At 52.3% G+C, this 26,012-nt stretch overlaps 3 protein-coding genes across 18 annotated transcripts in view; 1 reads left to right on the top strand and 2 right to left on the bottom strand.

Annotated features, from left to right (window-relative positions):
- Positions 1-5,778, top strand: part of LOC309381032 (uncharacterized protein) — a 206,650-nt gene extending 200,872 nt beyond the window's left edge. For 14 of the 15 annotated variants that reach the window (XM_081931369.1, XM_081931376.1, XM_081931368.1 and 11 more), the window contains 3 exons: positions 280-392; positions 3,995-4,166; positions 4,595-4,735. In XM_081931369.1, coding sequence (XP_081787495.1) covers positions 280-392; positions 3,995-4,166; positions 4,595-4,599 — 290 coding nt within the window. In that variant the 3' untranslated portion in view covers positions 4,600-4,735. Of the gene's footprint in view, positions 1-279; positions 393-3,994; positions 4,167-4,594 lie in introns of all 15 variants that reach the window. The other variant, XM_081931370.1, reaches the window with a different exon arrangement.
- The window catches only part of LOC309353218 (cytochrome P450 2C25-like), a 196,181-nt gene that overhangs the window by 22,418 nt on the left and 147,751 nt on the right, over positions 1-26,012 (bottom strand). The window lies entirely within an intron of this gene.
- The window catches only part of LOC309353163 (zinc finger protein 783-like), a 28,996-nt gene continuing 14,289 nt past the window's right edge, over positions 11,306-26,012 (bottom strand). For both annotated transcript variants that reach the window (XM_081882399.1, XM_081882398.1), the window contains 2 exons: positions 18,005-18,103; positions 11,306-17,135 (listed from right to left, as the gene is read on the bottom strand). In XM_081882399.1, the coding sequence (XP_081738525.1) occupies positions 16,411-17,135; positions 18,005-18,103 (824 nt within the window). In that variant the 3' untranslated portion in view covers positions 11,306-16,410. The remainder of the gene's footprint in view (positions 17,136-18,004; positions 18,104-26,012) is intronic.

Genomic DNA, 26,012 nt, shown 5'->3' with positions numbered 1-26,012 from the left:
TACATTTAGGAGGGGGAAGTGCGTCATATAGAGCGAAAAATACGGTAGTTTATGCTTCTGACTGCTGAAAATGAGGCACCTTTTCGGACGTGCAGAAGTGTGTGTGTGTGTTCTTGATGGATTTGAGGTGTCCCCCCCTCTTAATTGGTTAAACATTACAGCCCTCATACATACTTCAACCCACATCGAGAGGAAGCAAGCTGTGGGGTGCTTTTAACTGCCGGGCTTCTGGCAGCAGCGCCACCTCCCTCAAGTAACACTCTCCCTTCCTTGCTCCAGGCGGCGGAGACGTCAAGATTGAAAACCAGAAGCTGAACTTCAAGGAGAAAGCCCAGGCCAAAGTGGGCTCCCTGGACAACGTGGGGCACGTCCCGGCTGGAGGCACCGTGAAGGTATGCTTCAGGCGGCACCCAGGCATGGGTCCCTCCTTGCCCCCCCCCCGTGGTCCCCCCCTCCTGTGTGCGGCCACCCGTCCGTCCTGCCATCCTTACATTGCCAACCTCACATTCATTTCCACGGTGCAACACGATGGAGGGTGCTGAACGGACCCCCCAGGACATTCCACCCACCCACTTACCCCTTTTAGGGCTTCATAAGTATCGGAGGCTATTCGTTTGTTTCATAAAATTCGCTTGTTAAAAACAACAACAACCACCTCTCAAAAGAAGAATTCACACAGCAATCATTTTAGGTCTTTTGAAACGTTTAGCAGCGGTTCTCATCCTGTGGGTCCCCAGATGTTGCTGGACTACAACTCCCATCATCCCTGAGCTCTGGCCTTGCTAGCTAGGGGTGATGGGAATTGTAGTTCAAAAACACCTGGGGACCCACAGGTTGAGAAAGGCTGGTTTACAGTAACTAACAACGTATTAAAACTCGCATCAACTTTCTAAGCATCTGGACAGGCTTGCCTTTAAAAAAAGGGTTTTTATCAGGTGCTGCAAAGCATTCAGTGAAAGCAGTATAGGTGCTGCCACACCGAACGATGAAGTTCTTAGAAATGCATTATGGGTATTTACCTGGCACCTGGGCGTGGAGAGGGAACCCATTCCCTTCTTCCCTGGAGCATGTGTGTACATTGCGTGCATAAACAGAAGCAATGTTCCTCTGCCTTCTCCTTCGGCTTGCACACATGTGCATAAATACGAGAATTTGAAAACAGGGCCCAGAATTATACCTTGTGAAGCCCCGCCCAGCTCCCTCCCCTCAGGGGAGAGTCCTTCAGCCTTGGGCCCCCAGATGTTGAACTACATCTGGAGAAGAGGAGAAGAGGAGGTTAAGGGGTGATATGATAGCCATGTTCAAATATATAAAAGGATGTCACATAGAGGAGGGAGAAAGGTTGTTTTCTGCTGCTCCAGAGAAGCGGACATGGAGCAATGGATCCAAACTACAAGAAAGAAGATTCCACCTAAACATTAGGAAGAACTTCCTGACAGTAAGAGCTGTTTGACAGTGGAATTTGCTGCCAAGGAGTGTGGTGGAGTCTCCTTCTTTGGAGATCTTTAAGCAGAGGCTTGACAACCATATGTCAGGAGTGCTCTGATGGGGTTTCCTGCTTGGCAGGGGGTTGGACTCGATGGCCCTTGTGGTCTCTTCCAACTCTATGATTCTATGATTCTACATTGGCTCCATTACCTGCAGTCAGCTTGGCTAGGGGTGATAGTGCCCAGCCAGATGGGCGGGGTATAAATAATAAATTAGTAGTAGTAGTACACGGAGCCATCCAACCATCATGGGGACTTCAGATCTATGTAGGGTTTACTCCTTAGCTTTTTCTTCTCCTGAAGATAAGGCAGTGGAAGTTTAGGATCAGAGTTTTCCTTCTCCTAAATGGGCTCCCTTCCCTAGTGGATTAGCCTCATCTGCCCCTCACTTTCCCCTGCTGCACGTGCAGAAACCGCCTTCCTGACCATTGGACCCACTCCAAAGGTCCGCCAGAGCCTACCTTTGCATGCAGGGGCAGTCCAAAAAAGTAAGGATTAGATGTTAGGATATAGTTCCGTTCCACCTTAAAAGTGAACAGGCATGACTGTTGTGTGACACATGCCTGTTTACTTCCAGCACTTGCTGGGAACTTCCGTTTTGTATATTGCTTTTGTACTGCTCTTTTGCTGGAGACGAAAGGAAGCAGACATGTTTTCCTTGGTTCCTGAACTATGCTGTAGATAATGCTTACACACGGCTCTGTCCGCCTCTTCCGTTGTGAGAAGATTTATTCACTCTGCTGATAGAGCGTGTACAGTCCTCTGAAGATTTCAGAGGCTCGTGTCGCTGACTGATACTGTTCCAAGGGAGATTGGTGATCGCCCGGCTGCCGGCCGGTGACTGGAGCCAGCTGCCTGATGCCCCCGTCTCCCTGGCAGTATCTCAACATTAGGATCCTGAAATCACATACAGATTTCAGTGAGCGTCTTGTGTGTTGATCGAAGAAAGGAGGAGGTGGTGGCAGCAATAGGAAGGAGGCCAGCAAGGCGAGGAGCATGCAGTGATTCAGGGCTGTTGAGGTTGCCTTTGTTCCCTCCCTTGTGAGGCTCACACACCTGTGTAGGCGATGCGGGCCACCTCCTAAGAGAAGCCCCTCCCACCTGTGTAGTGATCAGATGGGATTACTTTGAGGAATAATAATAATAATAATAATAATAATAATAATAAATTTTATTTATATCCCGCCCTCCCCAGCCGAAGCTGGGCTCAGGGCGGCTAACAACAATCAAAATAGTCCAACATTCTAAAAACATTCATTATAAAATTAATTAAAATCAAATTAAGATCAAATTAATGGCAACCATCAAGCAAAATTCTGTGCAGATTGCCAGAGGAGGGGGTCAGGCTGCGCCCTGACCAAAGGCCTGGTGGAACAGCTCTGTCTTGCAGGCCCTGCGGAAAGATGTCAGGTCCCGCAGGGCCCTAGTCTCTTGTGACAGAGCGTTCTGCCAGATCGGGGCCACGGCCGAAAAAGCCCTGGCTCTAGTTGAGGCCAGCCTAACTTCTCTGTGGCCTGGGATCTTTAGGATGTTTTTATTTGCAGTCCGTAAATTTCTCTGTGGGGCATACCAGGAGAGACGGTCCCGTAGGTACGAGGGTCCTAGGCCGTATAGGGCTTTAAAGGTTAAAACCAGCACCTTAAACCTGATCCTGTACTCCACCGGGAGCCAGTGCAGCTGGTATAGTACCGGATTAATATGATCTCGCAGCGAAGACCCCATAAGGAGTCTCGCCGCGGCATAAAATATGCATCAAGCCATTGTGTCCGCGGTGAAAGCATTGCATTGACTGGGTTCGATTCATTGACAATAATTTCTGATCAAATCCCACAAGCCTCTGCATTTCTGGCCATTTTCTCTACTGTTCATTTTCTACGCCTGACAGGCATGTATAAGCATTCTGAAACACAGGCCAATTGCTTCATCAGGCATCCTCAGTACATAAAGATAGCAGGCAGTTTCTTCGATGTAGCTGTTGTTAGTTTTGTTAATCTTGGGGCCAGGAAAAGAGTTCAGAAAGAGAGTTCACAAGGAGATGGTAAATACCGTTTACTGCTGTTTATGACCTCCGGGTTTCCTAAAAGCATTGCTTCCTATTTTATTTACTCTGGACTACTATGTATGCTCAAGTAGGAAATAGTTTCTTTGTACTTAAAAGAATTTCTTCTGATCTAACTTTGTCCCCAAGTGGGGTTTTTTGAAATGCTCAGAGGAAATCTAATTGGTTCTTACAAACACTGTGTGAAAAGTTCTTTTGTGAATAAAACGACCTGGGCCAAGGGGGGGAGAGACAGGTTATTATACGCACTCCTCCCAGAGTCTTGCTGGCCAAGCCTCTGTGTGAATTTTATTAATTAGAGTCCAATCCTTCCTTTGCTTTGGGAACGCCACACACCTGTCCGTCTCTCTGCTAGCGCGTGCCTCCTCCACCTTCATCTCGCCGCATCCCATTCCCATCCTTGTATTGACGCCTCATTGTCCTCCCCCACCCCATTGTTTCATTGTAGACCGAGGGGGGCGAGGAGGCAGCCCCGCAGAACGGAGCTGTGACCGCCCCCCCGCCAGGTGGCAGCCCCCCCACGCAGGAGAATGGCGTAGGGCTGCCCACGCCCGCCCAGGGTGGCGGCGGCGGCGACCAAAGGGAAATTCAGTGCTTCGACACTCACATACAAGAAACAAGTAAGTGCCAGGCCTTCCTCTGTGCCTCCCCAAAGGTGCTTTGCAATGATGGGGGGCGGGTGGGAGGCGAGGGGTGATGAGAGAGGGAGGTGGAAATTGGGGGTGGGACACCAGGCAGCTTTTCCTAAGGAACCTTCTCGGAGGCAGCAGAAGTCCTTGCCCTCCTCCCTAGTAGGAGAGGCAGAGTGCGGAGGGGCCGGGCGGCTTAACCCGCCCCCCACCGTCCCTGTTACCGACTTCTGAAGCGGGAGGGAAGGGGAGAGGCAACGTCCCGGCGCGCCGCCTTGTTAATGAAGCCACCTGCCCTTTTATTTTCCAGGCATCTAACGATGACATTCTGGTGTCGCCTTCCTTCCGCCCCCCCCCCTTTTCCTCCCTCCCCACCCCCCATTGCCGTCTTCCCCCCGCTCCCCCTTGTGTCGCTGCAGATTGAGTCCCACAAGCTGATGTTCCGTGAGAAGGCCAAGGCCCGCACGGACCACGGGGCGGACCCCACAGCCTCCAACCACCCCCCTGTCTTCTCCGGCGGCACCTCCCCACGGCGCAGCACCTCGGTCAGCGAAAGCCTGGCCTCCGCCGCCTCCACCTCTCTGCAGCCACCGCCACCGCCGCTGCTGCCGCCGCCACAGCAGGCTCCCCTCGCGGAAGAGACGGCGGCCGCTCTTCCTCAGCAAGGCTTGTGACTCTGCCCCTTTCCCGCTCTCCTCCTGCCCTCCTCCTGCTCGCGAGAAGCTCGTCTCCCTTGACCTGGAGCCTGGCTTTGTTTGGCCCTGGAAAGGTGGGCTGGCCTCCCTGCCCCACGGCAGGGGATCTCTCTGGAGCGTGCCAGGCTGCCACCGAGAGCCTCCGTGGGGCCTGGTGGTTGGTTGGTGTCTCTGGGTGCAGAAATGGGCTCCCCGGGGGGTGTCCAAGTGTGCGTTGGAGTTGTTTTGGTTTCGTCCCGTCCTTCCTGGCTTGCTGTGTGGGGACTAGGGAGGGAACGCTGGTCTCATGGCGGAGCCCGAGACCCAGGCGGGAGTTAGCGGGAGTCCGCTTTGCTGCCCTCTTTCCCCCTCCAGCAACCCATTGCCACCTGCCCTTTGCCCTGCGTCATTTCGCGCTGCCTACTATTTAATGCTGGTCTATATATTATTCTTATTCTCACACACGATAATTTCACTCTCTTTTGGAACTCTTTTAACTCCTTAACCTCCTTCTCTCCCCCAGTCCCCCAACCCTCCTCCTTCTCATTGTGATTTAAAAAAGTACAATAAAGTGTTTGCCGATTTCTGTCGCTTGTTACCGCAGGCTCACCGCGCTCCCTTCCCTTCCCCCCTTGCCCTTTGCCATAGGAGAATTAAAAAAAAAAAAACATTAACCGCTGCTGCAGTGCTGCTGGCTTCTTATCGACATATCCAGCCATTTTAACTGTGTTCTTTTTCTTTCGTTTTTTAATTTTTTTTCTTCATTTGTGTGTGGTGTTTATTTTTTGTGTGTGCTTAAAAAGGAGGAAAAAAAACTTTGAAATGATGGAGCAAAATAAGGCATTAAGCCACGTTGGTTAAAAGTTCTTGAGGATGCATTGAGAGGAGGTTGTGGGTGGTAGAGGAATGGTGTTCGCTGATCCCCTCCCCCCCCCAAAAAAAGCCATGAATGTCCTTTTTAACTGACTGCTGCAGAGAGAAGCCCTAGCTCTTTTGAGGGTCTGCTGCATTGCATCTCAACAGGATCTAGTTCCCATGGGGGGGCGGATCCTTCGCTGCCCATCCTGGAGAAAGAGCAGGGGAATATATTTGCAGGATTTAATCCTGAAGGCACGATGGGTTTGGCTCCGGGATCTGTGCACCTTGGAACAGAGGCTGGGATGGAGTTTGGCATTTATAAGGAAGCTCGCCCCTGGCAGTGGGGCGTCCTAGCAGAGTTGGGGAGGGAGTGGTGTGGGGAGACTGCTTGGCCACTGCCCCACCCCCCCAAAATACCAAGAGGGTCATGGGAAAGTGTTGAGGGTCTGACGAGAGGCAGCATGTGCATGGGGCTGGCTAGGTGATCTGAAGGTGCCAAGGAGAGAAAGAGGCAGTGATTGCTCTCCTTTGGAAGAAAAGACCCCGTTCTTCTTCTAGGGGTGGGTATGGGTTGGATGGGGCTTGTGGGGGGAGGCATGTTGGCAACAAGAGGTTGAGCACCTTCGGCAATTTTATTATTATTTTTTTTGCATTGCAAATGACACTAAAACGAAATGTAAATAAAACTTTGAAAATGGTGTGTTGTGAGAGTCGTGAGGGAATTCTGAAAGGAAGAGGGGGAACCCAAACGCAGGGAACAAATATTTGGGCGGGGGCGGGGGGGGGATGTGTTTTGTAGGCAGACCTCTGCTGGGAGGCAGGAAGGGGATGATGGCTGTGGGAAGGAGGAGCGATGATAGCACAGCTCTCTCTCCCCCCCCCCCTTTTATCTCTGGTCACAGTGTGCTTTTCAGCAACACAGCAAACACAGGGTCTGCATTCACACACAAAAGACATATTGCACTTGTGGTTGTTGTTTTTTTTTATATATATATATATATATATATATATATATATATATATATATATATATATATATATATGCTTTCGTAGATTTTCACGGGTACAGGAATGCAGGTTTTGGTGTCCTCGGGTGTCTTCCCGTGTAAAAGTTGGGGTGTCTAGGCGACGTTTCGACGAGGTCTCACTCGTCATCTTCAGGCTGGTGCTTTCGGCTTCTTGTTACTGGAACAGAGCAGGATCTCAGTGTTTGAGTTCCTATAAATACTGTTGAGGGGGTGTGGTGTATAGCCTCCAATGTTCTGGGCAGAGAGGAAGTTCCCAGGCTAGTGTGCCTTTTCTTCTTTTGTTCCTTAATTACTTGAGGGATATCTTGAGTGATTATCAAGATATCTCGAGATAGAAAAACACCCTCACAACATGAACAAGCGTGACGACACATCCCGCTTGCCAGACATCTGGAAATTAGCCCTCCCCACAAAAACTGACACCAGATCCAGAGGCACACAGAACGCCATCACCAATCAACCACACCAGACCCAAACCCAGACCCTCTCCACAGATAAATTACAGACACCATCCAGTAGCCAAACCATGGTGGCACCTCCGGATGCTGCACCCCCCTGCAATCCCTACACAGATCTGGCTGACACAGGCCACAAAACCACAGCTCGCCCCTATACACGAAGCCAAGCCAGAGCACAACTAAGTGCAGTACAGCCATCTTCTCAGAAAAACTCTTCACAAAGTTCAAGAGGTCAAGACACAAAGACTTTAGCAACTAATCCACCCCTAATGACCCACCTAAGTGGTACTCAGGATATCACTCAAGAAATCACTCAAGATATCCCTCAAGTAATTAAGGAACAAAAGAAGAAAAGGCACACTAGCCTGGGAACTTCCTCTCTGCCCAGAACATTGGAGGCTATACACCACACCCCCTCAACAGTATTTATAGGAACTCAAACACTGAGATCCTGCTCTGTTCCAGTAACAAGAAGCCGAAAGCACCAGCCTGAAGATGACGAGTGAGACCTCGTCGAAACGTCGCCTAGACACCCCAACTTTTACACGGGAAGACACCCGAGGACACCAAAACCTGCATATATATATATATATATATATATAAATATTAAAGGTTGCATGGTTTCTAATAAAATGGCTTTTTAAAACCTTGGCGGGGCTTTTTTTCTTCCCCCTTTTTGGCATCAAAACGGTATGCTGAAATCTCATGAATCGCATCTCCCTTCCCCTCCTTGGAATACTATAGAAACCTTTTAAGGAGGAAGTTGCAGGTTTTGCACCTAGAAAGGGGCCTGTCTGTGTACAGAAATATATGTATGTGTGCTTGTGATCCATCTTGCCCACCTTCCATCTCCGCCACGCTGATTCCAAGTCTGCTTCCAAGTCTGTTGCAAAGCTTGCTGCACCTGCCCACCGGCTCTCCCACCCTCCAGATCTCAGGAAGCCCCTCACCCACGTTGTTACACGTTGCTGTGCAGCTTCCTCGCACGTTCCCATCCGCCACCCCGGTACCACCACCTCCTCCTCCTTCCTGCCCTGGCATTTCCCTGAGAGACCTTGTCCTGGCAACTCCAACCTTTTGTTTCAAACAGGCAATGCAGGAGGTGGAAGCCGAAGACGGGGATGTAATAGGAGACATCTCCAAATCTCCTCTGCTTTGAGGGCCAGGCCCCGTGGAAAGCCGCCTTCAAATGGGTGGGGTAGCTTTGCAAAAGCCCAGTGGTACCTCCCTACTTGCCCCGGCGAGGTTTACGTAGGTGAACATCTCATCGAACCGGTTCCCCTGCTTAGATTTTGGATTCCTGGCTCCTCCAGGAAGGTTTTTTCCTGAGTCGGCGAGGCCTATAAACAGTGGAACTGCTCCCCTCAGGAGCAAGACGCTGCCTTGCGCCGCTTTAGCAGCATCCCTGGGCAGCAGCATCTTCCTAGCGGAGCAGGTCCACTTGTGTGTGTGCGTTTTTGTGTTCCAGCCCTTCGAGATCTCCACTTCCACCTGCCGTGCATGGCTCCCTTCCCCTCCGGTCTACATCCCTGCCCTGCGGCTGATGACGTCTCTCGCCCAACCTCTAAACACAAGCTTGGGTTTTCCACTCCGCTGACCTCCCCGCTGCCAGGCCAAGGGGGTGGTGTTGGCAGAAGGGGAGCGCTTGCTTAGGTGACCCCCTCGTCCGACAGGGAAACTTGTCCCTTGAAGCAATAAGGACAGCCTGTGTGCTCGAAAATGGGAGCTTCCTGGGCTTCTGTAGAAAGGCAAGCAGTTGCCTCATCGACCTCCTGCCCTACAAAGCTTGTGGGGCGCATGCTTTAAAAAAGAACGAAAAGAAGCTGAGACTCCCAATTTCTTTTGCAGAAAAGTGTTTGGGGGGCTGAGATACTTCAGCAGGAAGCCCCGTTGTCTTGGCTTCCCTTTCCTCTGACCCCCAAGTTGAGGAGCAATTGACTTTTGTTTGCCGGAGGGTCCTTCTCCTGTTTGCAACCCAGATGTGTTTCTCCTACGATCCGTCGCTTGAGGACTCTCAGTTGGGAAGTCAAATAACATTGCACTTTATCTTCCGTGATAGCGCAAAAAAAAAAAAAGTGTCTTGTAAAGGGTTGTCGATTCCTTCTTTGTTCCCGAACCGAATCACTTTGAGGTGGTCGATATTAGCACCCGCCTGTCTTGAGAACATGTGCAGGTTCCGGTTGCGCCCAGTTCTGCGGTGTGCGCGCACTCGTTCCCGCACCACACGCTCACTTAACACGTGTCGTGCCTGTGTTTTTAGCCTTAGACCCAGAGAGACGCTTAAAGACGATTGCTACGGGGAAGTTTTTCTTAGTCCCCAGCTTTGGTTTCTAATAAGGATTTTTACAACAATGCAATTTTAGATTTGAAAGTAGCTTGTAAATACTGCAATTCTGGGGCGGGGCAGGGTGGGTTGGGGAGAAAGGGCTTTCGTAGCCCAGCGCTGGTCTCCTTTTCCTCCCTCTTGTTTTAGAGGGGCAGGAGCAGATTTCATTGGGGGGGGTTAGGTAGGTATTTTTTACAAAATGGATCATGAGAAGTATTAGAGGCGGTGGCTGTTAGGCTAAGAAACGAAAGCAATAAATGAACCACCTTTGCTCCCAGGGCTGTGTTTGAGAACCTGGCTTAGATCTTGGCTCTGTTTGACCGTCAGGTTTCAGCGCAGCTGAAAACTGTGGCCATAGATATTTATTTGGGTACCGGTAAGGGTGGAATATGCACCTGAACCATGAGGCAGCAATCCATTGGGATGGGATGTTCTCCTGCGGAACGCCTTCATGGATCGTGGCCTCGTGCTAGCTAGTGTTGTAGAGGGAACTGCCATCCAGTTTTTCCACCTAAGAGGCACAACCCTTGGAGGTCATGGTTAGGTTTTCCTTCCCAGGGCAGCAAGTGGAAACTGCAGCTCTGCACGTCACAACCAGCCTTCCTCGTGAGTTGGCCAGTTTGCAGGACAGGGTTTGGTTTAGGGTGGACGATCCAGGCGATTCATTTTGGCAGAGACATGGCGTAAATGGGCTTGAGGAAGGAGAAGGCAGCAAGACACACCCGTGCACATGTAGCTGTGTGACTCGCTCCCTATTTGAGCTTTGGGCAGTTGACGACCAGGCTGAGAATCCCACGGTCCTCCAGAGCTTTGACTCCAACTCCCATCATCCTTTCCCACTGGCCATGCAGCCTGGGCGGGGTCGATGGGAGTTGGAGTCCATCTGCAGTTGGAGGGCACCACTTTTCCACCTGTGGTTTACAGAAACCGTAGCTCTGTGTTCTTTCCTTTGGGGATCAGAGTTCCGCAGAACCTTGGAAGTTTTGTGTTGTTGGGCAAGGTCGTCCATGTTGGGCATCTTTCCCTGAAAATGAGGCTTGAGTTGAGCTTGGATGGTGGAACGAACAGTGGCACTGGTTAGATATAAGCATGCAACTTGGGTGTGCAGTTTTTTTAACCTGGAGGTGAATTGTAGTTTTGCGGCGTCCTTTTAGGGGGTGTTTTTCCCTCTTGATTTCCTTGGGGTTCCTCAGAAAGAAGATGAGGCTTCACGGGATAGCTTCTTCATGACTCTTCCCTTGCACTATGCCTTTGCCATAGAATATTGGGTGTGTTGTTGATCATTCCGTTCAATGGTGAGGCCCACAGGCCTGGCCAGTTGCACACTAAACGGCGACCCCAGCCTCATCGCCACTGGGGATGGGGAGCCCGTGGCGCTCTAGGTTTTGTTTGGCTCCCAGCTCCCCTCAGCCTGAGGATTACAAATGCAAGAGATCTCTCATGCCTAATCTGCATTGACACGTGTTCTGTGTGAGGGTGCCCTGGTTGGACCGAGGGGAAGGGAAGCGCAGTTCCTGGTGTTTTGGAAACACAGTTTGCTTTTAGGGAATTGCTTGATGAACGGGGAAGGGAATCAAGAAGCTTCTCAAAGCATCAGCTTTGCTTGGGCCCTCCCCCAAGGAAGCCAGGAGATTAGCCAGCTGGTCGAGTGGTGGATTAGGAGGCAGCTGGTTGAGGTAGCCATCAGCTGGTCCCCATTGGATTAGGAGAGGTTCTGCTCTTCGCAAGAGGCATGGGGCACTCTTAGCCCAGGCAACACCTTGTTTTGAAGCCTCTGCGCTTGTGAGAACGGTCAGGGTGGAACAGGATGGTGAAGAAAGTGAGTGGCATAGATGCTCGGAGGCGAGGGGCTTGTTGCCTTTCAACTGGCATGGGGGGTGTGGTCCTGCCATCTTGGGTGATGCTCTTGGGGCTCCATCCTCTTGGGCAGAAATGTGGCCACAAAAGAGGGTTTCAGCGCCGTAGTGTCACATATCAGTGGTACGCACAAAACAGAGCAGGAATTGGGTTATCTGCTGCTAAGCAGAGACGGGTCTGGATCAAGAGGCCCGGGTGAGAGGCTGTATGGGGCTCTGGCGGCAGTCTGGACGCCTCTCTGCCAGCCCGGGGTAATTCTTCGCCTTCCTTGCAGACGACTTTAGGGTAAAGACAGCTGTAGGCTTTTAAGAGCTGTCAAGAGTGGGCCCTTAACCCATTAGGCATCCATCTGTGTCTTGCTCTAGCCTTGCACATCAAGCCAGCCTCATCACCACTATTATTATTATTATTATTATTATTATTATTATTATTATTATTATTACTAAAAGCAGCATACTCATGTTAATTTCCATCCTTTGCCTTACCTCCTCCAAAATAGGATCTGCAAGCATTCTTAAACTGCAAAACTACATGACTGGGTGGAAGCGGTTGTTGATTTCACAGCAGCTAGCCAATAGGTGCTCTGCACGAGTCTATCCTCTCCCCCCACTGGCTCTTTTCACGCAGACCTAATTGGAAAACCCACAGACTTGTTTTGGTCCGGAAAGAGAAACCATTTTGATTTGCAGAGCAGCGGGGACACCATCAATATGCCTCCCTCGCTCTTAAAATGAACATCTGTCTTTACCCTGAATGTACTTTTCGCCACTCGGGCTCTGTACGACAGAGTAGCTTGCAAGTGGCATTTCCGTCTGGCATTTCTGATTCCCTTCCATCGTGGCTCAGGAAAGTCAGGCACACACCCAACTGTATTAGGGCTGGTCCAGAGGGACGAAGAATACTGGCTGAAGTTTTGGCATTTTGGCTGAAGTCTTTAGATTCGCCAAGGAGGCTCTGGGAAATAAAAAGTACCGATTCCCTTGTGACTGTACCTAGACAGGGTGGGTCTGCAGCTCAACGCCGAGTGGTTAAAGCGAGTAAAACACCGTGAACTCTCCACTTTGCTTGTAAAGATTCTTATAGTTTTATCGCAGCTGCCCCCAACCTCAGCCTCTCCAGCAGGTTTGAACTACAACTCCCAACAGGCCCTGTTGGGAGTTGTAGTTCAAACCTGCTGGAGCGCCCCAGGTTGGGGGAGCCATGGCAGAACGGAGAACGGCAACGCCCGCTCAGTTAGCTGGAGAACCAAACGGGGTGTCCTCTTTGTAACAGCCGCGATGCGCTGCTTGAAGCCCCTTCTCAGGGTGGTGATGACGTCGGAAAAGGCAGAGCGGCTGCTGGCCTGTTTCCTTCGAGGGCTTGCAGGGACTCAAGAGAGCAGGTGCCATTGCTCTCCCGCCTCTGAACAATATCAGGAGATTAATCAAGCTTCCAACACCATCAGTCTCTTACAAGCACCATCCAGATTAAGAAACGCCCCTTCCTCTCCCCTCGCTTTGGCGATTCTCGGTCTGTGTCGGCGACATTGCAGAAAGGGCAAGAGGGTAGATGGAAGCGGTTAGGTTATCTGTGCCACTACAGCGGGCAATTTGCCCATCTCGAATGAGCGGGAACGAGCACTGGCCTTGCAAAGGGAGGCAGAGAGATTGGGGCGGCCTCGGCGAAAATGCCTGCCTTGTGTGTGTGCACGCAGATTGCTGTAGCCGTAGGACAGCCTTCGCCAAGCTGGTGCCCTCCAGGCTGCCTTGTGGACTGCTGGGAGTTGTTGCTGGGGCGCCTCCTTCGCGAAGGGCCAGAGCCATCTCGCACGACTTCTCCCGGTGTGGCTGTGGAACCAGAAGGGAGCGCCACTCCTGGCCGTGGCTGCGCATGGAGGTAGAATTACGCAGGTATTCCCACAATAGCCTAGCCGGGTGGTGCTGGGGCGAGGGGGGGAGGGAAGGGGTGTGTTAAGAAAATGCATGGGTGCGATGGCGTCTGGAACGCAGGAGAGAGGTGGTTGGACAAACCTGTCCGGGTGGGAGCTCAGAGGGCCCTGCTGTCACCACGGCAGGTTCTTAAAACCCGTTTGCTTCTATCTGTTTACCTTCCTCTCCTGTCCTCGGACTTGTAATAGTTACTGTCTCCGTTTTTAAAAGCAGCTATTTCCGGATTTGATGTTGTGATTCTTACCTATTGTAAAGGGTTTAAATAAAGCTTCTAGATGTTCAACCTTGGCTGCCAGCTTTAGTCTGAATTTGTTTTTTTGTGGCTCTGGGTTCTCTCTCTGTCGTAGGAAGCTGCCTTGAGACAAGAGTGTGGCTGTTGGCTGGCTCCTCTAGTTCAGCAGTGCCTAAACCGACCCAATAACAAGTCTACAGGGCTTCAGGCAGAACATCTCCCTGAGTCCCACCTACCTGGGGATGCAGCTGGGTTTGAACCTGCAAAGGAGGTGTCTTTCCACTGAGCTATAGCTCTTCTCTCGCCTCCCTCCCTTTCCTTCCCCGCCAAATGGATGCTTCGGTCAAGATTCCCGCTTTGCAGGGGACTGGACTAAATGACCCTCAGGGTATTTTCCAACTCTGCCGTTCTATAATTCTATAATCCTGTGGCGGTGAGTTCCATAGTTCAGCTCTGCATGAAGTGCTTTCTCTTTCTGATAGCAAGAGCTGTTCGACAGTGGAACGGTCTCCCTCGGGAGGTGATGAACTCTCCTTCCTTGGAGGTTTCTAAGCAGAGGTCAGATGGACATCTGTCCTGGATGCTTTAGCTGAGATTCTTGTACTGCAGGGGGTTGCACTAGATGACCCTCGGGTCCCTTCCGACTCTACGATTCTGTGAAAGCAGAGTGCTCTACGGATTTCAAAAAGCGGCAAATGGCAGAGAGTTTAAAACACTGCCTCTAAGCTTCCTGTGACGCCCCCCTCCCCAAAAAAATACACGCGTCTTTTCCGCAGAAAGGAATAGCCCTTGAAATCTGCTGCATTTACATGCTGCTAATCTCCCTGATGTTAAAATGAATTTGCGCACAGAGAGGATAATCCTGGTTTCCAGCTAACGGAATAAGGAATTAATAATGCCGGCGACCTCTTAAGAGAGGGGGGAATCTAAGGCTCTGGCCTGTTTCCTGCAGAAGTTGAGGACCTCCGCTCTTGATGCCACAACCCCTCACACACACACCCCAAAAAATCAAGGAGAACCACACGAACAACCTTAGCCAACCTGCAGTGTTCCAGATACCTTGGATTGCAACTCCCAGCTGTGCAGGCCGAGTCTTGTGGGAGACGGCATCCAGAACATCTGGATGGTGTCAGATTTGCAAAGGCTCCTGTAAGTTGTCCCACTGTTTGCTTTTAGAAACCCACCAGGTAATACGGAGGAGAGCGTACTTGGTGTTGGTCAGCAAGTGGCTGAAACGAGACGCGGGAAGAGGGATCAGACTGGAGTTCAGGAAGGGAGAGAGAGATCAGTGGATACTTGGAGCGGCTTTCTAGGAGCCGGGGGTGTTAAGGGGTGACTGGAATACAGCGTCTTGATCCTTCCAAATGTGGGGGTCAGTATTGCAAATGGTTTGTTTGTTCCCCCCTCCCCAAATTGGATCGTGCCCAACAAAGGAAAATCCATATTAAATGTGAGCAGGGGAATACAAGCTGCATTATTGCATTAAGGGCACCACGACAGAAAAAATAATGTTTGTGTGATGGGCCTAACGCCCCTCCTGCGATAAGCACCAGACTGAGCTTTGGGTTGGTTAAGGGCACCATGCAAACAGTTTTAAAGGCACACGCTAAGTGTATTTTGCATAAAGAATATAAAAAGTTTAGAGAGCTTTTCTGCCTGACCCCCGAGCGCTTGTTTTCTGTGCTAAATTCTCCACCTTCGTCAGCGTCTTACCAAAACTCAAGTAAGTCGAAGCACATATGCCAGTGTCTTTGAACGTATTTAAGCTGCAAGACAAGCGGAAAACAGAACTTGTTTCAAGCAAGTGAGAAAACTCCACGCTTGCAGCCAGGGGTGGTTTATTATTTAGGGAGCGCTTTAAACCGTATACAAAAACCAGAGCACCAAACAGGTCCTGCCCCACACACTTATTATCTTAAAGAAAACAAGCTGCTGCGAAAATCCTGGGAGGATTGCAAACCCGTTATGCGGAAAAGGACAGCGCACCTGAACTGGACAGACGGACGAGAGAGGCAACACTGGTAAAAAGAGAAAATGTTTACATGCAAAGGGAAGGAGGCAATGAACTGCTGGAGGGCAAGCAGAGGCCAAGGGTTTGGTGGAGGTGCTTTTAACGGTGGGGAGTGGTACCCGAGGGGCTCTCGAACAGCTTAAGAGGGTCTTCCCAACTCTGGGGCCCTCCAGTGGTTTCGAACTACAACTCCCATCAGCACCCCCAGCTGATGGGAATTGTAGTCCAGAACCGCTGGAGAAGGTTAGAATGAATGGAGCTAACAGGCGCGTCTGCATCCAGGCTTGATAACTACAGAGCCATTTGGCCATGGCCAAGAGACTCTGGGAAGAAGGAGCCAGCCAGCCACCTACCCAACCGTCTTGGCAGGATGACAAGAAGTGGGCTACAGCACCAGCCAGGGAACCCCCTAGGGAAGCCTGGTCAGAGCCCAGGGAGTGGTGGAGGGACACAGAGGACAGGTCAGAGGAGGAAGGAGGGGAGGAATGGTTGGAGGCAGAAGAAGCAACAGGCTTTAGTGAGCAAGATGACCCAGGTGCAGAAAGCAGTTCAGACTCGATGATGAAGCAGAGGAGGCAGCAAAAGCATCCCAGAAGCTTGCCGCTCCTGCTGTACTAAGCTCCCTGCCTTTGTCTCCAAGGACATGGACGGCTATGTATGTAGCAGAACAAAGGGCACAGATTCCCACCCACCCCTTCCCTCCGTCAGGTGTAGGCTGCTTGGAAAACAGGAGACTTGGGGAGGGGGAAACAGAGGGCAGAGACCTACATTCCCAGCAACTGCAATGATGGGAGGCGTTGCCGAGCTGTAAAGAAACAAATACACCGCTGAACTGTGCGCTGAGCTACGCCTGAGCCAGCACATTAATTTTCCACTCGGACGTCGCCTTCCGTGCACTCAGGCACCCGGGCAGAGCCCGCCTGTCCCTGCTGCTGCAGCTGCTCCTCAGCGCTATGAACCCTCCAGTGGTCCTTCAGCGACTTTTTCCTCCGGAACCTCTTCCCGCACTGGGCGCAGGCGTAGGGCCGCTCCCCGGTGTGGGTGCGCTGGTGCTCCTGCAGGTGGTGCTTGCAGATGAAGTCCTTGCCGCACTCGGCGCAGTGGTAAGGCCTCTCGCCCGTGTGCAGGCGCAGGTGGGGTACCAGGTGCTGCTTGCGCACGAAGCCCTTCCCGCACACCGAGCACCGGTAAGGCCTCTCGCCCGTGTGGATCATGCGGTGCCGCACCAGCTCCGAGGGGCTGCTGAAAGCCGTCCCGCAGAACGAGCACTCGTACTGCTTCCGTTTCTGGTGGTTCATTTGGTGCATCTGGAGGCTCAGCAACAGGCTGAAGGTCTTGCCGCAGTCCGCGCAGCGGTGCGGACGCTCCACCGTCGCTTCCGGCGTGCCCCTGGGCGAGGGAGAGCCAGGGTGCCTCCCGTTGCGGGCGCCGCGGAGGCCGGGGAGGGTGCCGTTCAAAATGGGCTCGCCGATGGTGCCGTTCAAAATGGGCGCCACCGAGCCCCCGGGGAGGAAGAGCAGGAGGGGTGGGTTGGCGGGGTCTTCCTCGCTCGGCGCTTCCTCCGGGTGCGGCTGGGCTGTGGCGTTAGCTGGGTGGCAAGGAAGAGAGAGGAAAGGGTTTGGTGTAACCATCCTATTGAAAGGTTTTTAATTATTATTAAACACATTGAAACACTTTCCCTTTCCTCCCGCGTGCTAGATAGCAGCCGGGGGGGGGGTGATAATTCAATAATCAAACACTAGCTGGCTGAATTAGTCCTACTTGGGCCAGTGAGGAGGCCAGGAGAGATTTAACTGTGGGGTCTCAGAGCAGGTGATCTTCATAAAAGGGGCGGGGGAGGGAAGAGAAGGGAAATAAAAGATCAGGCTGAATTCAAATTAAAGGCCAGGCGGCATAGCTCTGTCTTACAGGCCCGACGGAAGGAGATTAAATCCTGAAGGGCCCTAGTCTCCTGGAACAGAGCATTCCACCAAGTCGGAGCCATCACTGAGAAGGCCCTGGCCCTGGTGGAGGATAATTGACTTCCTTAGGGCCCGGGACCTCTAAACTATGGTTGTTCATGGACCTTAAGGTCTTCTGCAGGGCAGACCAGGAGAGGCGGTCCTGTAAATACAAGGTCCCTAAGCCACAAAGGGCTGTAAAGGTCAAGACCAGCACCTTAAACCTGACCCAAAACCAGGAGCCAGTGCAACTAACTCTACACCACACCGGCCCCTAACCACTCTGCGCCATGTTAGGCCCGTAGGCTGGTGGATGCTTCCCCACTGTCCAAAGAGGCATGAGTGGAATTGCAGAGTTGTAAGGGATCCCTGAGTCATCTAGTCCAACAGGAATCTCAACAGATGGTCCCCCATCCAATTCGAAACCACGCCAGACTCTGCTTAGCATTGCAAACCTGCTGGCAGTTTGTAGCTATTCAGCCTTGCTGTCCTACCCCTGTTTAAGTCTCCTACTCACCAATACAAGCGCTTTGAGGACTGTTTCCTCCATCCCTCCCTGCGGGAGTCTCCTCCTGTTTGACCCACGAAACTGCATCCGACCTGGAAGCCGGTGACCCTGTCGAGAGCGAGGGGGAAAGGGAGATTTATTTATTTATTAAAAATCGTTTTTATTAATTTTCCAATAAAAAACATCCAATCATAATCCAATTAAAATAAAAAATAAAATAAAAAAGACCAAATTATCATCCAAATTATAATGATTCATTTTTCGGGACTTCCTATAGTCTGGACCTCTGAAGCCTACCGTATTTTTTGCTCTATAAGACTCACTTTTTCCCTCCTAAAAAGTAAGAGGAAATGTGTGTGCGTCTTATGGAGCGAATGCAGGTTGTGCAGCTATCCCAGAAGCCAGAACAGCAAGAGGGATTGCTGCTTTCACTGCGCAGCGATCCCTCTTGCTGTTCTGGCTTCTGAGATTCAGAATATTTTTTTTCTTGTTTTCCTCCTCCAAAAACTAGGTGCATCTTGGGGTCTGGTGCGTCTTGTAGAGCGAAAAATACGGTATCTCCAAATCTCAGTCCTGTCTCTCCTTCTTCTTTCCATATTTTCCACATCTCGATTTTAACACTTTGGGAAAGGGAGATTGAAGTTGCTTTGAAAGCCAGCTTCCCCCGTTGTTCTGCCCAGATCAAATAGATCAATAAACACCCACCCATGTCATCCCCCATACTGAGCTGCTAGATTACTGCCTTCTTAACCACTGGACCCACCCTTGGTCTCGCCCGCTCCGTCCGCTGGATCCCATCTTCGCATACAGGGCAAGCCCCTAACTCACCGAGGGCTTGAGATCCATCGGCTGCCCCCACCTGGTTTAGCCGGACATTTGGTCATTTCCCAAGTTGTTTACACTGTCGCATGCTGACAGCTTCTAGAAGCCCCAGGTGAGAGCTTGAGTGCAGACCGGGGACCAAAGGAGAAAAAAACTACCCCAAAGGAGCACGACGGCATATCTCCCACCAGTAGTACTACCCCTCCCCTATGTCAGCATTTTCATTCTCCCGTTGCTGGATATGAATGAATAATTTTCATTCTCCGGCAGCTAAAAAAGCCAATGCAATTCTGAGCTGCATCAATAGGAGTATAGCATCTAGATCAAGGGAAGTAATAGTGCCACTGTATTCTGCTCTGGTCAGACCTCACCTGGAGTACTGTGTCCAGTTCTGGGCACCACAGTTCAAGAAGGACACTGACAAACTGGAATGTGTCCAGAGGAGGGCAACCAAAATGGTCAAAGGCCTTGAAACGATGCCTTATGAGGAACGGCTAAGGGAGCTGGGCATGTTTAGCCTGGAGAAGAGGAGGTTAAGGGGTGATATGATAGCCATGTTCAAATATATAAAAGGATGTCACATAGAGGAGGGAGAAAGGTTGTTTTCTGCTGCTCCAGAGAAGCGGACATGGAGCAATGGATCCAAACTACAAGAAAGAAGATTCCACCAAAACATTAGGAAGAACTTCCTGACAGTAAGAGCTGTTTGACAGTGGAATTTGCTGCCAAGGAGTGTGGTGGAGTCTCCTCCTTTGGAGGTCTTTAAGCAGAGGCTTGACAACCATATGTCAGGAGTGCTCTGATGGTGTTTCCTGCTTGGCAGGGGGTTGGACTCGATGGCCCTTGTGGTCTCTTCCAACTCTAGGATTCTATGTGATTGTTACATCACATGTCTTGTGTTTACTTTCCAGGTTTAGGAAGTGGGAGAATGGAAGTCAGTCTTATCTCTTCCGCTGTGTTGTACAGTCATACCTCGGGTTACAGCCACTTCAGGTCACGTTTTTTTGGGTTACGCACCTGTCAGGGTTTCTGGGAGAGAGGAGGAGATGACAGAGGAGACGGAGAGCGAGTGGGAGGAGGGGCAGAAGGATGAGGAAGAAGATGACGGAATTCTGAGGGAATCCACGAGTCTGAGCAGCGAGTCAGAGGATTCTCAAAAGGGGGTTACCTTAATCAAGCAAAAGGGAGGAGAAGGGAGAAGCGGAGAGGAGCCCAGTGGAAGACAGACGCAGCAAGAGGCGTCTCAGCCGGAACGGAGTAAAGGGGGTGGAGTCGTCAGCCTCTCGGAGGGAGCAGGATTAGGAGAGAACAGAGAAAGGGGGTTGGAGCAAGGTGTTCAGCCGGAAAGGGTGGAGAGCAGAACAAGGGGTGGTGTAGCGGTCGAAAGAAAGGTCAGCAGCAACGTACGCGCGCCAAGTTCAAACGTAGAGGCGCGCGGAAGTGGAGAGAGCTCAGGGGAGGAGCCCGGCCCTAAAGCCAGAAGGAGGGGGGAAGAGGCGGCAGAGGATTCAGCCTCAGGCGAGTCACGGAGAGAGGGAACCCAGGGGGGCAGGAAGACCCTGCGGAAAAGAAAGGAGAGGAAGAGGTGGTCTAGAGCCAGGCTATTAAGTTGGTGTGGAAGAGGGGAGGAGTCAGAGGGGACTTCAGCGGTCTAACGTGACAGACGTACGGCCACGATGCTGAACTGTACGAGAAGCAGAAATCTTCAATAAACTTTTCCTGTAAATAAACTGCAACGGAGTGAGGTCTCTTGTGAGCTGGGACCCGTCCTGGGTGGCCGTGACAGTAAGTCCCCTCTCAGAAAGCAAAAAATTTTTTTTGCGAAGCTCACGAACGGGAGCAGCCATGAGCGCTGAGGAGCAGCTGGTTGCACTGCGGGATCAGGTTACCGCTCTCACATCGGCAGTCATTGCTTCGCAGAAGAAGAATGACGACTTGGAGAAGACGTGCCAGGATTTGCAGGCAAGGTGGGAACACGCGGACAGGGCGGGGGCCCCAGGTTCCAGAGCGGAGGGCATTGCGCTTGGACGGAGGGGGGGTGCCCTGGTTCCGCATTTTAATGGCAACTTGCAAGACTATCCCAATTTCAGAGCGGACGTCGTATATGCACTGCATTTACTCCGTCACGATTTTAAAGATGAGGAGGAGAAAGTGGGGTTCATTGTTTCGCACCTGCATGGGGAGGCCAGGGCTTGGCTACGCAATCTGTGGCGCGAAGATGGACCGGCCCGTCGCAATTCAACTGCGTTCATCAAAGCGATGGATTCTTGTTTTCAATCCTCTGTGGATGTGGACATTGCGCGCCGTCAAATGCACGGGCTGAGGCAGGGGAAAGCGACTGTGCGCCAATACCACTCTAAATTTTTTGCATTGCTCACCGCCTTAGATTGGCCAAAGGACAGTAAGCCGGTCAGAGATCTTTTTTGGGAGGGATTGAGCCCCCCCATCAAGGATGAGATCGCTAGGGGGGACAGACCCCAGACCCTAGAAGACGTGGTGCAACGGGCTTTAGCTATTGGAATTCGACATGAGGGACGTCCGTGGCACGAGGAGGACGGGCCCCAAGCGCGTGCGCAAGCGAGGACTCTCCCTTTTGTGCACAGGGATTTCAGCCGTGCGCACCCCTCGCCAATGGGGAAGGAAAGCGAGGAGCCAATGGAGATTGGTGGTGCTAGGGCTCAGAAGCCATCCCAGAGCCCTGTCCCTGGTGCAGCCAAAGCGAAGCCTCCTAGAGGAACCAGGAAGTGTTACATCTGTGACAGTGCGCACCATATGGCGAAAGAGTGCCCCCAGAGGCTCCAGAAGCACACTGCAGCACTGGCAACTGTAACAGCAGAGGTGCAACCAGGGGAGCAGCTTCAGGGAAACGACAGTGCCTGGCTGGAAGCAGAGCTACTGGGGCTCAGCCAGGCGGATCTGTAGACAAGCCCCCAGCATCACTGCAGAGCGTGGACCCTTTGCCTCCCAGACCGGCAGTTCTGCTCACAGCAACACTCCAGTTGCCTGATGGGAGACTCCTCGAGGTTCCAATAACGATCGATTCGGGAAGCAACGCCGACTTCGTGGGACTGCAGTTCGTTAAGCAGCACAACATGGCGCTCCTGCCTGCAACGACGCCTCTAAACGTGGTCACGGTAGACGGCAGGAAGTTGCTGGGGGGGCAAGTGGTGCAGCAAACCCCTCCCATGATGATGCAGATTGGCAACCATCGAGAACTTATTAGTTTCAATGTCACCCACTTATCGGACACACCCATCGTGTTAGGCATGAGTTGGCTGGAGAGGCACAGTCCCGCGGTTGCGTGGTACCAGCGGCAGATCACCTTTTGTTCGTCGTATTGTGCTCAGCATTGCTTTCAGACCGATCAGGGAGGAGAAGCCGAGCAGCAGTTGCATCTGGGTATGGTGCAAACAGTGCCTCACAAGTACCAGGACTTCTTGGAGGTTTTCTGTGAGAAGGAAGCTGACAAGTTGCCGCCTCACAGACCTTACGACTGCGCGATTGATTTAGTGCCAGGGGCGCAACTGCCTGCTGCCAAGCTGTACTCCATGTCGGAAGACGAGATGCAAGAGCTTCGGGAGTTCATAGACCATAACCTCAAGCGAGGTTTCATCCAGGAATCTAAAGCAGCGGGTGGCAGCCCTGTGTTCTTTGTGAAGAAGAAAAACACGCCCCAAAAAAGGCTTATAGTGGATTACAGGTTCATAAACAGCTTGACTAAGCCCAAAGCTTTCCCCATGCCCAAGATTGACGACCTTTTAGCGACCGTCAGGAGGGGCAAGATTTTCACCAAGCTGGACCTACGTGGAGCTTACAATCTCATCCGCATCCGGAAAGGAGATGAGTGGAAGACCGCCATGTTCACCCCTCTGGGCACATACGAATACAGAGTCATGCCTTTCGGTCTCCAAAATGGCAGCCACGTTTTTCAAGCATTTATGCACCACGTGCTAGCAGGTCTCCTCTACAAGAAGTGTGTCTGCTTTCTCGACGATATCCTGATTTTCTCGGAATCGCCGGAGGATCACGATAAGGATGTGAGGGAGGTCCTGCAGAGGCTGAAGGACCACAGGCTGTACGCCAAGTTGGAAAAATGCCAGTTTGATGTCAGAGAGGTTGATTTCCTTGGCTACAAGTTGTCCGACGAGGGACTGGCCATGGACAGGGCTAAGGTTCAAGCGCTGTTGGACTGGAAAAGCCCTCGAAATCGGAAAGAGGTCCAGAGGTTCATCGGCTTTGCCAATTTTTACCGCAAGTTTATTAAAGGTTTTGCGAACGCGACGGCGGCTATCACTGACACCCTCAGTTCCAAGAAGAAGAAGTTCGTCTGGACCGAACAAGCGGAGCGGTCCTTCCGGACGCTTAAAGGTCTTTTCGCCTCCGAAGAGCAGCTGCTCCACGTGAATCCCGGCAGACCCATGCGGGTAGAGACCGATGCGTCAGACAGAGCGGTTGGGGCCGTTCTTTTGCAAGAGGATTCACAAGGCAACTGGAGACCGGGTGCGTTCTACTCCCGGAAGCTCAGCAAGACGGAGCGCAATTATACCATATGGGACAGGGAGTTGTTGGCCATTCATGCAGCTTTCAAAGCGTGGCGACACTTCTTAATAGGAGCCAAGCACACGGTGCAAGTCCGCACGGATCACAAGAACTTAGAGTATTGGCGGACGGCTAAGTTACAGACCCAGCGACACATGCGCTGGGCGGAGTTCTTTGCGGATTTCGACTTCAAAATAGAATACATCCCAGGAGACTCCAATGTTATTGCAGACGCGCTGTCCCGAAAGCCGCAATACTTGGAGGAAGCAGCTCCAATCGCAGCAAAGCACATTTTCGCACCGCAGGCGTGGACGTGCGCTACCATCGCAGTCGACCTGGACGCGGTGCGACGCGCGTTGCAAAGGGATCAGTTTGCACAGTCCAAGATGGAGGAGCTACGCGGAGGGTCGCGAGACAACGATGAGTTCCAATTGCAAGATGGACTTTTGACTCGTAAGGGTGCCCTTTACGTGCCCACCGACGATCTTCGAGCCAAGGTTCTGCAACAATTGCATGACGCCCCTAGTGCAGGCCATTTCGGCAAAGAGAAGACGATGGAGTTGGTGGCTAGAGACTTTTGGTGGCCCCAGATGAGAGGAGAGGTGGCGGACTACGTCGCCAGGTGTGATATCTGCCAGAGGTCCAAACCAGTGCACCAGAAGCAGGCGGGATTGCTAGAACCGCTGGAGACACCGCAGCAACCGTGGGAGAGGGTAGCGTTGGACTTTGTTACGGACCTGCCCAGCTCCAGAGGTAAGACGGCGGTGTTAGTGGTGGTGGACTTGTTCACCAAGATGGCGCATTTCATCCCTTGTGCCAAGGTGGCGACGGCAGAACAGACCGCAAAGCTCTTCATCGATCACGTCTTCAGAGTGCATGGACTTCCGCAGTCCGTCTTGTCCGACAGGGGGCGCCAGTTTGTTTCCACTTTCTGGCGAAAGCTTCTGGGCATCTTGCACGTCAAAATCAACCTGACATCGGCGAGACATCCACAAACCAATGGTCAAGCGGAGAGGGTCAACGCGATCATGCAGCAGTACCTGCGGTGCTACGCCAACCAGCGACCTGCGGCGTGGGTGGACTATCTGCCGATGGCCGAATTCGCCTACAACAACACGAAACACGCATCCACCGGGGTGACGCCTTTCTTCGCGAACAATGGCCGTCATCCCAGAACCTTCCCGAGATTTGCGGCACCAGGAGGGGGGGGGCCTCAAGATGCCGACCAGTTTGCAGCGGAGTTGCAAGAGGTGCACGAGGAGCTGCGGAGACATTTGGAGCTGGCAAAACAGGCGTATAAGGTGCAGGCCGATAAGCACAGGAGGGCGGGAGAGGACATCCAGATTGGGGACTGGGTGTGGTTAGCAGCCCACGCGATGCCGGCCAGGTCATTGGCCAAGAAGAAGTTAGGACACAGGCACCTAGGGCCATATCAAGTTGAGGCTAAGATCAATCCGGTGGCTTTTCGTCTAGCCCTTCCGGAGGGTTCCAGGGTGCACCCGGTCTTTCATAGGTCGGTGCTCACTCCCTACAAAACCCCACACAGGTTTCAAGAGTCAGGAGCACTCCCAGAGCCACGTAGGAGGGCGCCTGAGGGGGGGGAATCGCCAAGACCAGAACCTCTTAACGAGGTCACAGAGATACTGGACTCGAGATGGGGGGAGGAGGGAGTTGAATATTTTCTAGCCAGGGAAGGCACTCCGGCCTCTGCCAATAGCTGGGTGCCGGGTTACGCGTTGGACGAACCCCTGTTGAAGGAGGAGTTCCATGCACTTTTTCCGCACAAGCCCATGCCCGAGGAGTATTTTGATGATTGGCTTTTCACGCCCACTTTGTCAGACAGCACGTTCGAGGGTTTCTCCTCACCCGAGGGCCATATGCCCGAAACAAGCCCGACCAGGGATCCGAGACTGGGGGGGGAGGAGACAGGCCCTTGTTGGTGGGTGGATCAGCCAAGGGAGGCATGGAGTCAGAGATGGATGGTAGGTCCTTGGCAGGCAGCGCCAGGAGAAGCAGTGATGGAGGAAGAGACTGTGAGGTCTGTGGGTGGGGAACCCGAGTTCGAACACACATATACGGAGATGACAGAGGAGAACGTTGAAGTGGACAACTTGTATCCTGAACCGACCCCGGAAGAACCACGTTTTCCTCAACCTGCACCCGGCGAGCGGGAGGGGGGAAGGGGGGGCTTCGAGGGGGGGATGGATGTCAGGGTTTCTGGGAGAGAGGAGGAGATGACAGAGGAGACGGAGAGCGAGTGGGAGGAGGGGCAGAAGGATGAGGAAGAAGATGACGGAATTCTGAGGGAATCCACGAGTCTGAGCAGCGAGTCAGAGGATTCTCAAAAGGGGGTTACCTTAATCAAGCAAAAGGGAGGAGAAGGGAGAAGCGGAGAGGAGCCCAGTGGAAGACAGACGCAGCAAGAGGCGTCTCAGCCGGAACGGAGTAAAGGGGGTGGAGTCGTCAGCCTCTCGGAGGGAGCAGGATTAGGAGAGAACAGAGAAAGGGGGTTGGAGCAAGGTGTTCAGCCGGAAAGGGTGGAGAGCAGAACAAGGGGTGGTGTAGCGGTCGAAAGAAAGGTCAGCAGCAACGTACGCGCGCCAAGTTCAAACGTAGAGGCGCGCGGAAGTGGAGAGAGCTCAGGGGAGGAGCCCGG

This window comes from Podarcis melisellensis (genome assembly GCF_964234715.1).
Source record: "Podarcis melisellensis genome assembly, chromosome: 12".
NCBI classification, from domain to species: domain Eukaryota; kingdom Metazoa; phylum Chordata; class Lepidosauria; order Squamata; family Lacertidae; genus Podarcis; species Podarcis melisellensis.
This window is presented reverse-complemented; position numbering and strand designations above follow the sequence as displayed.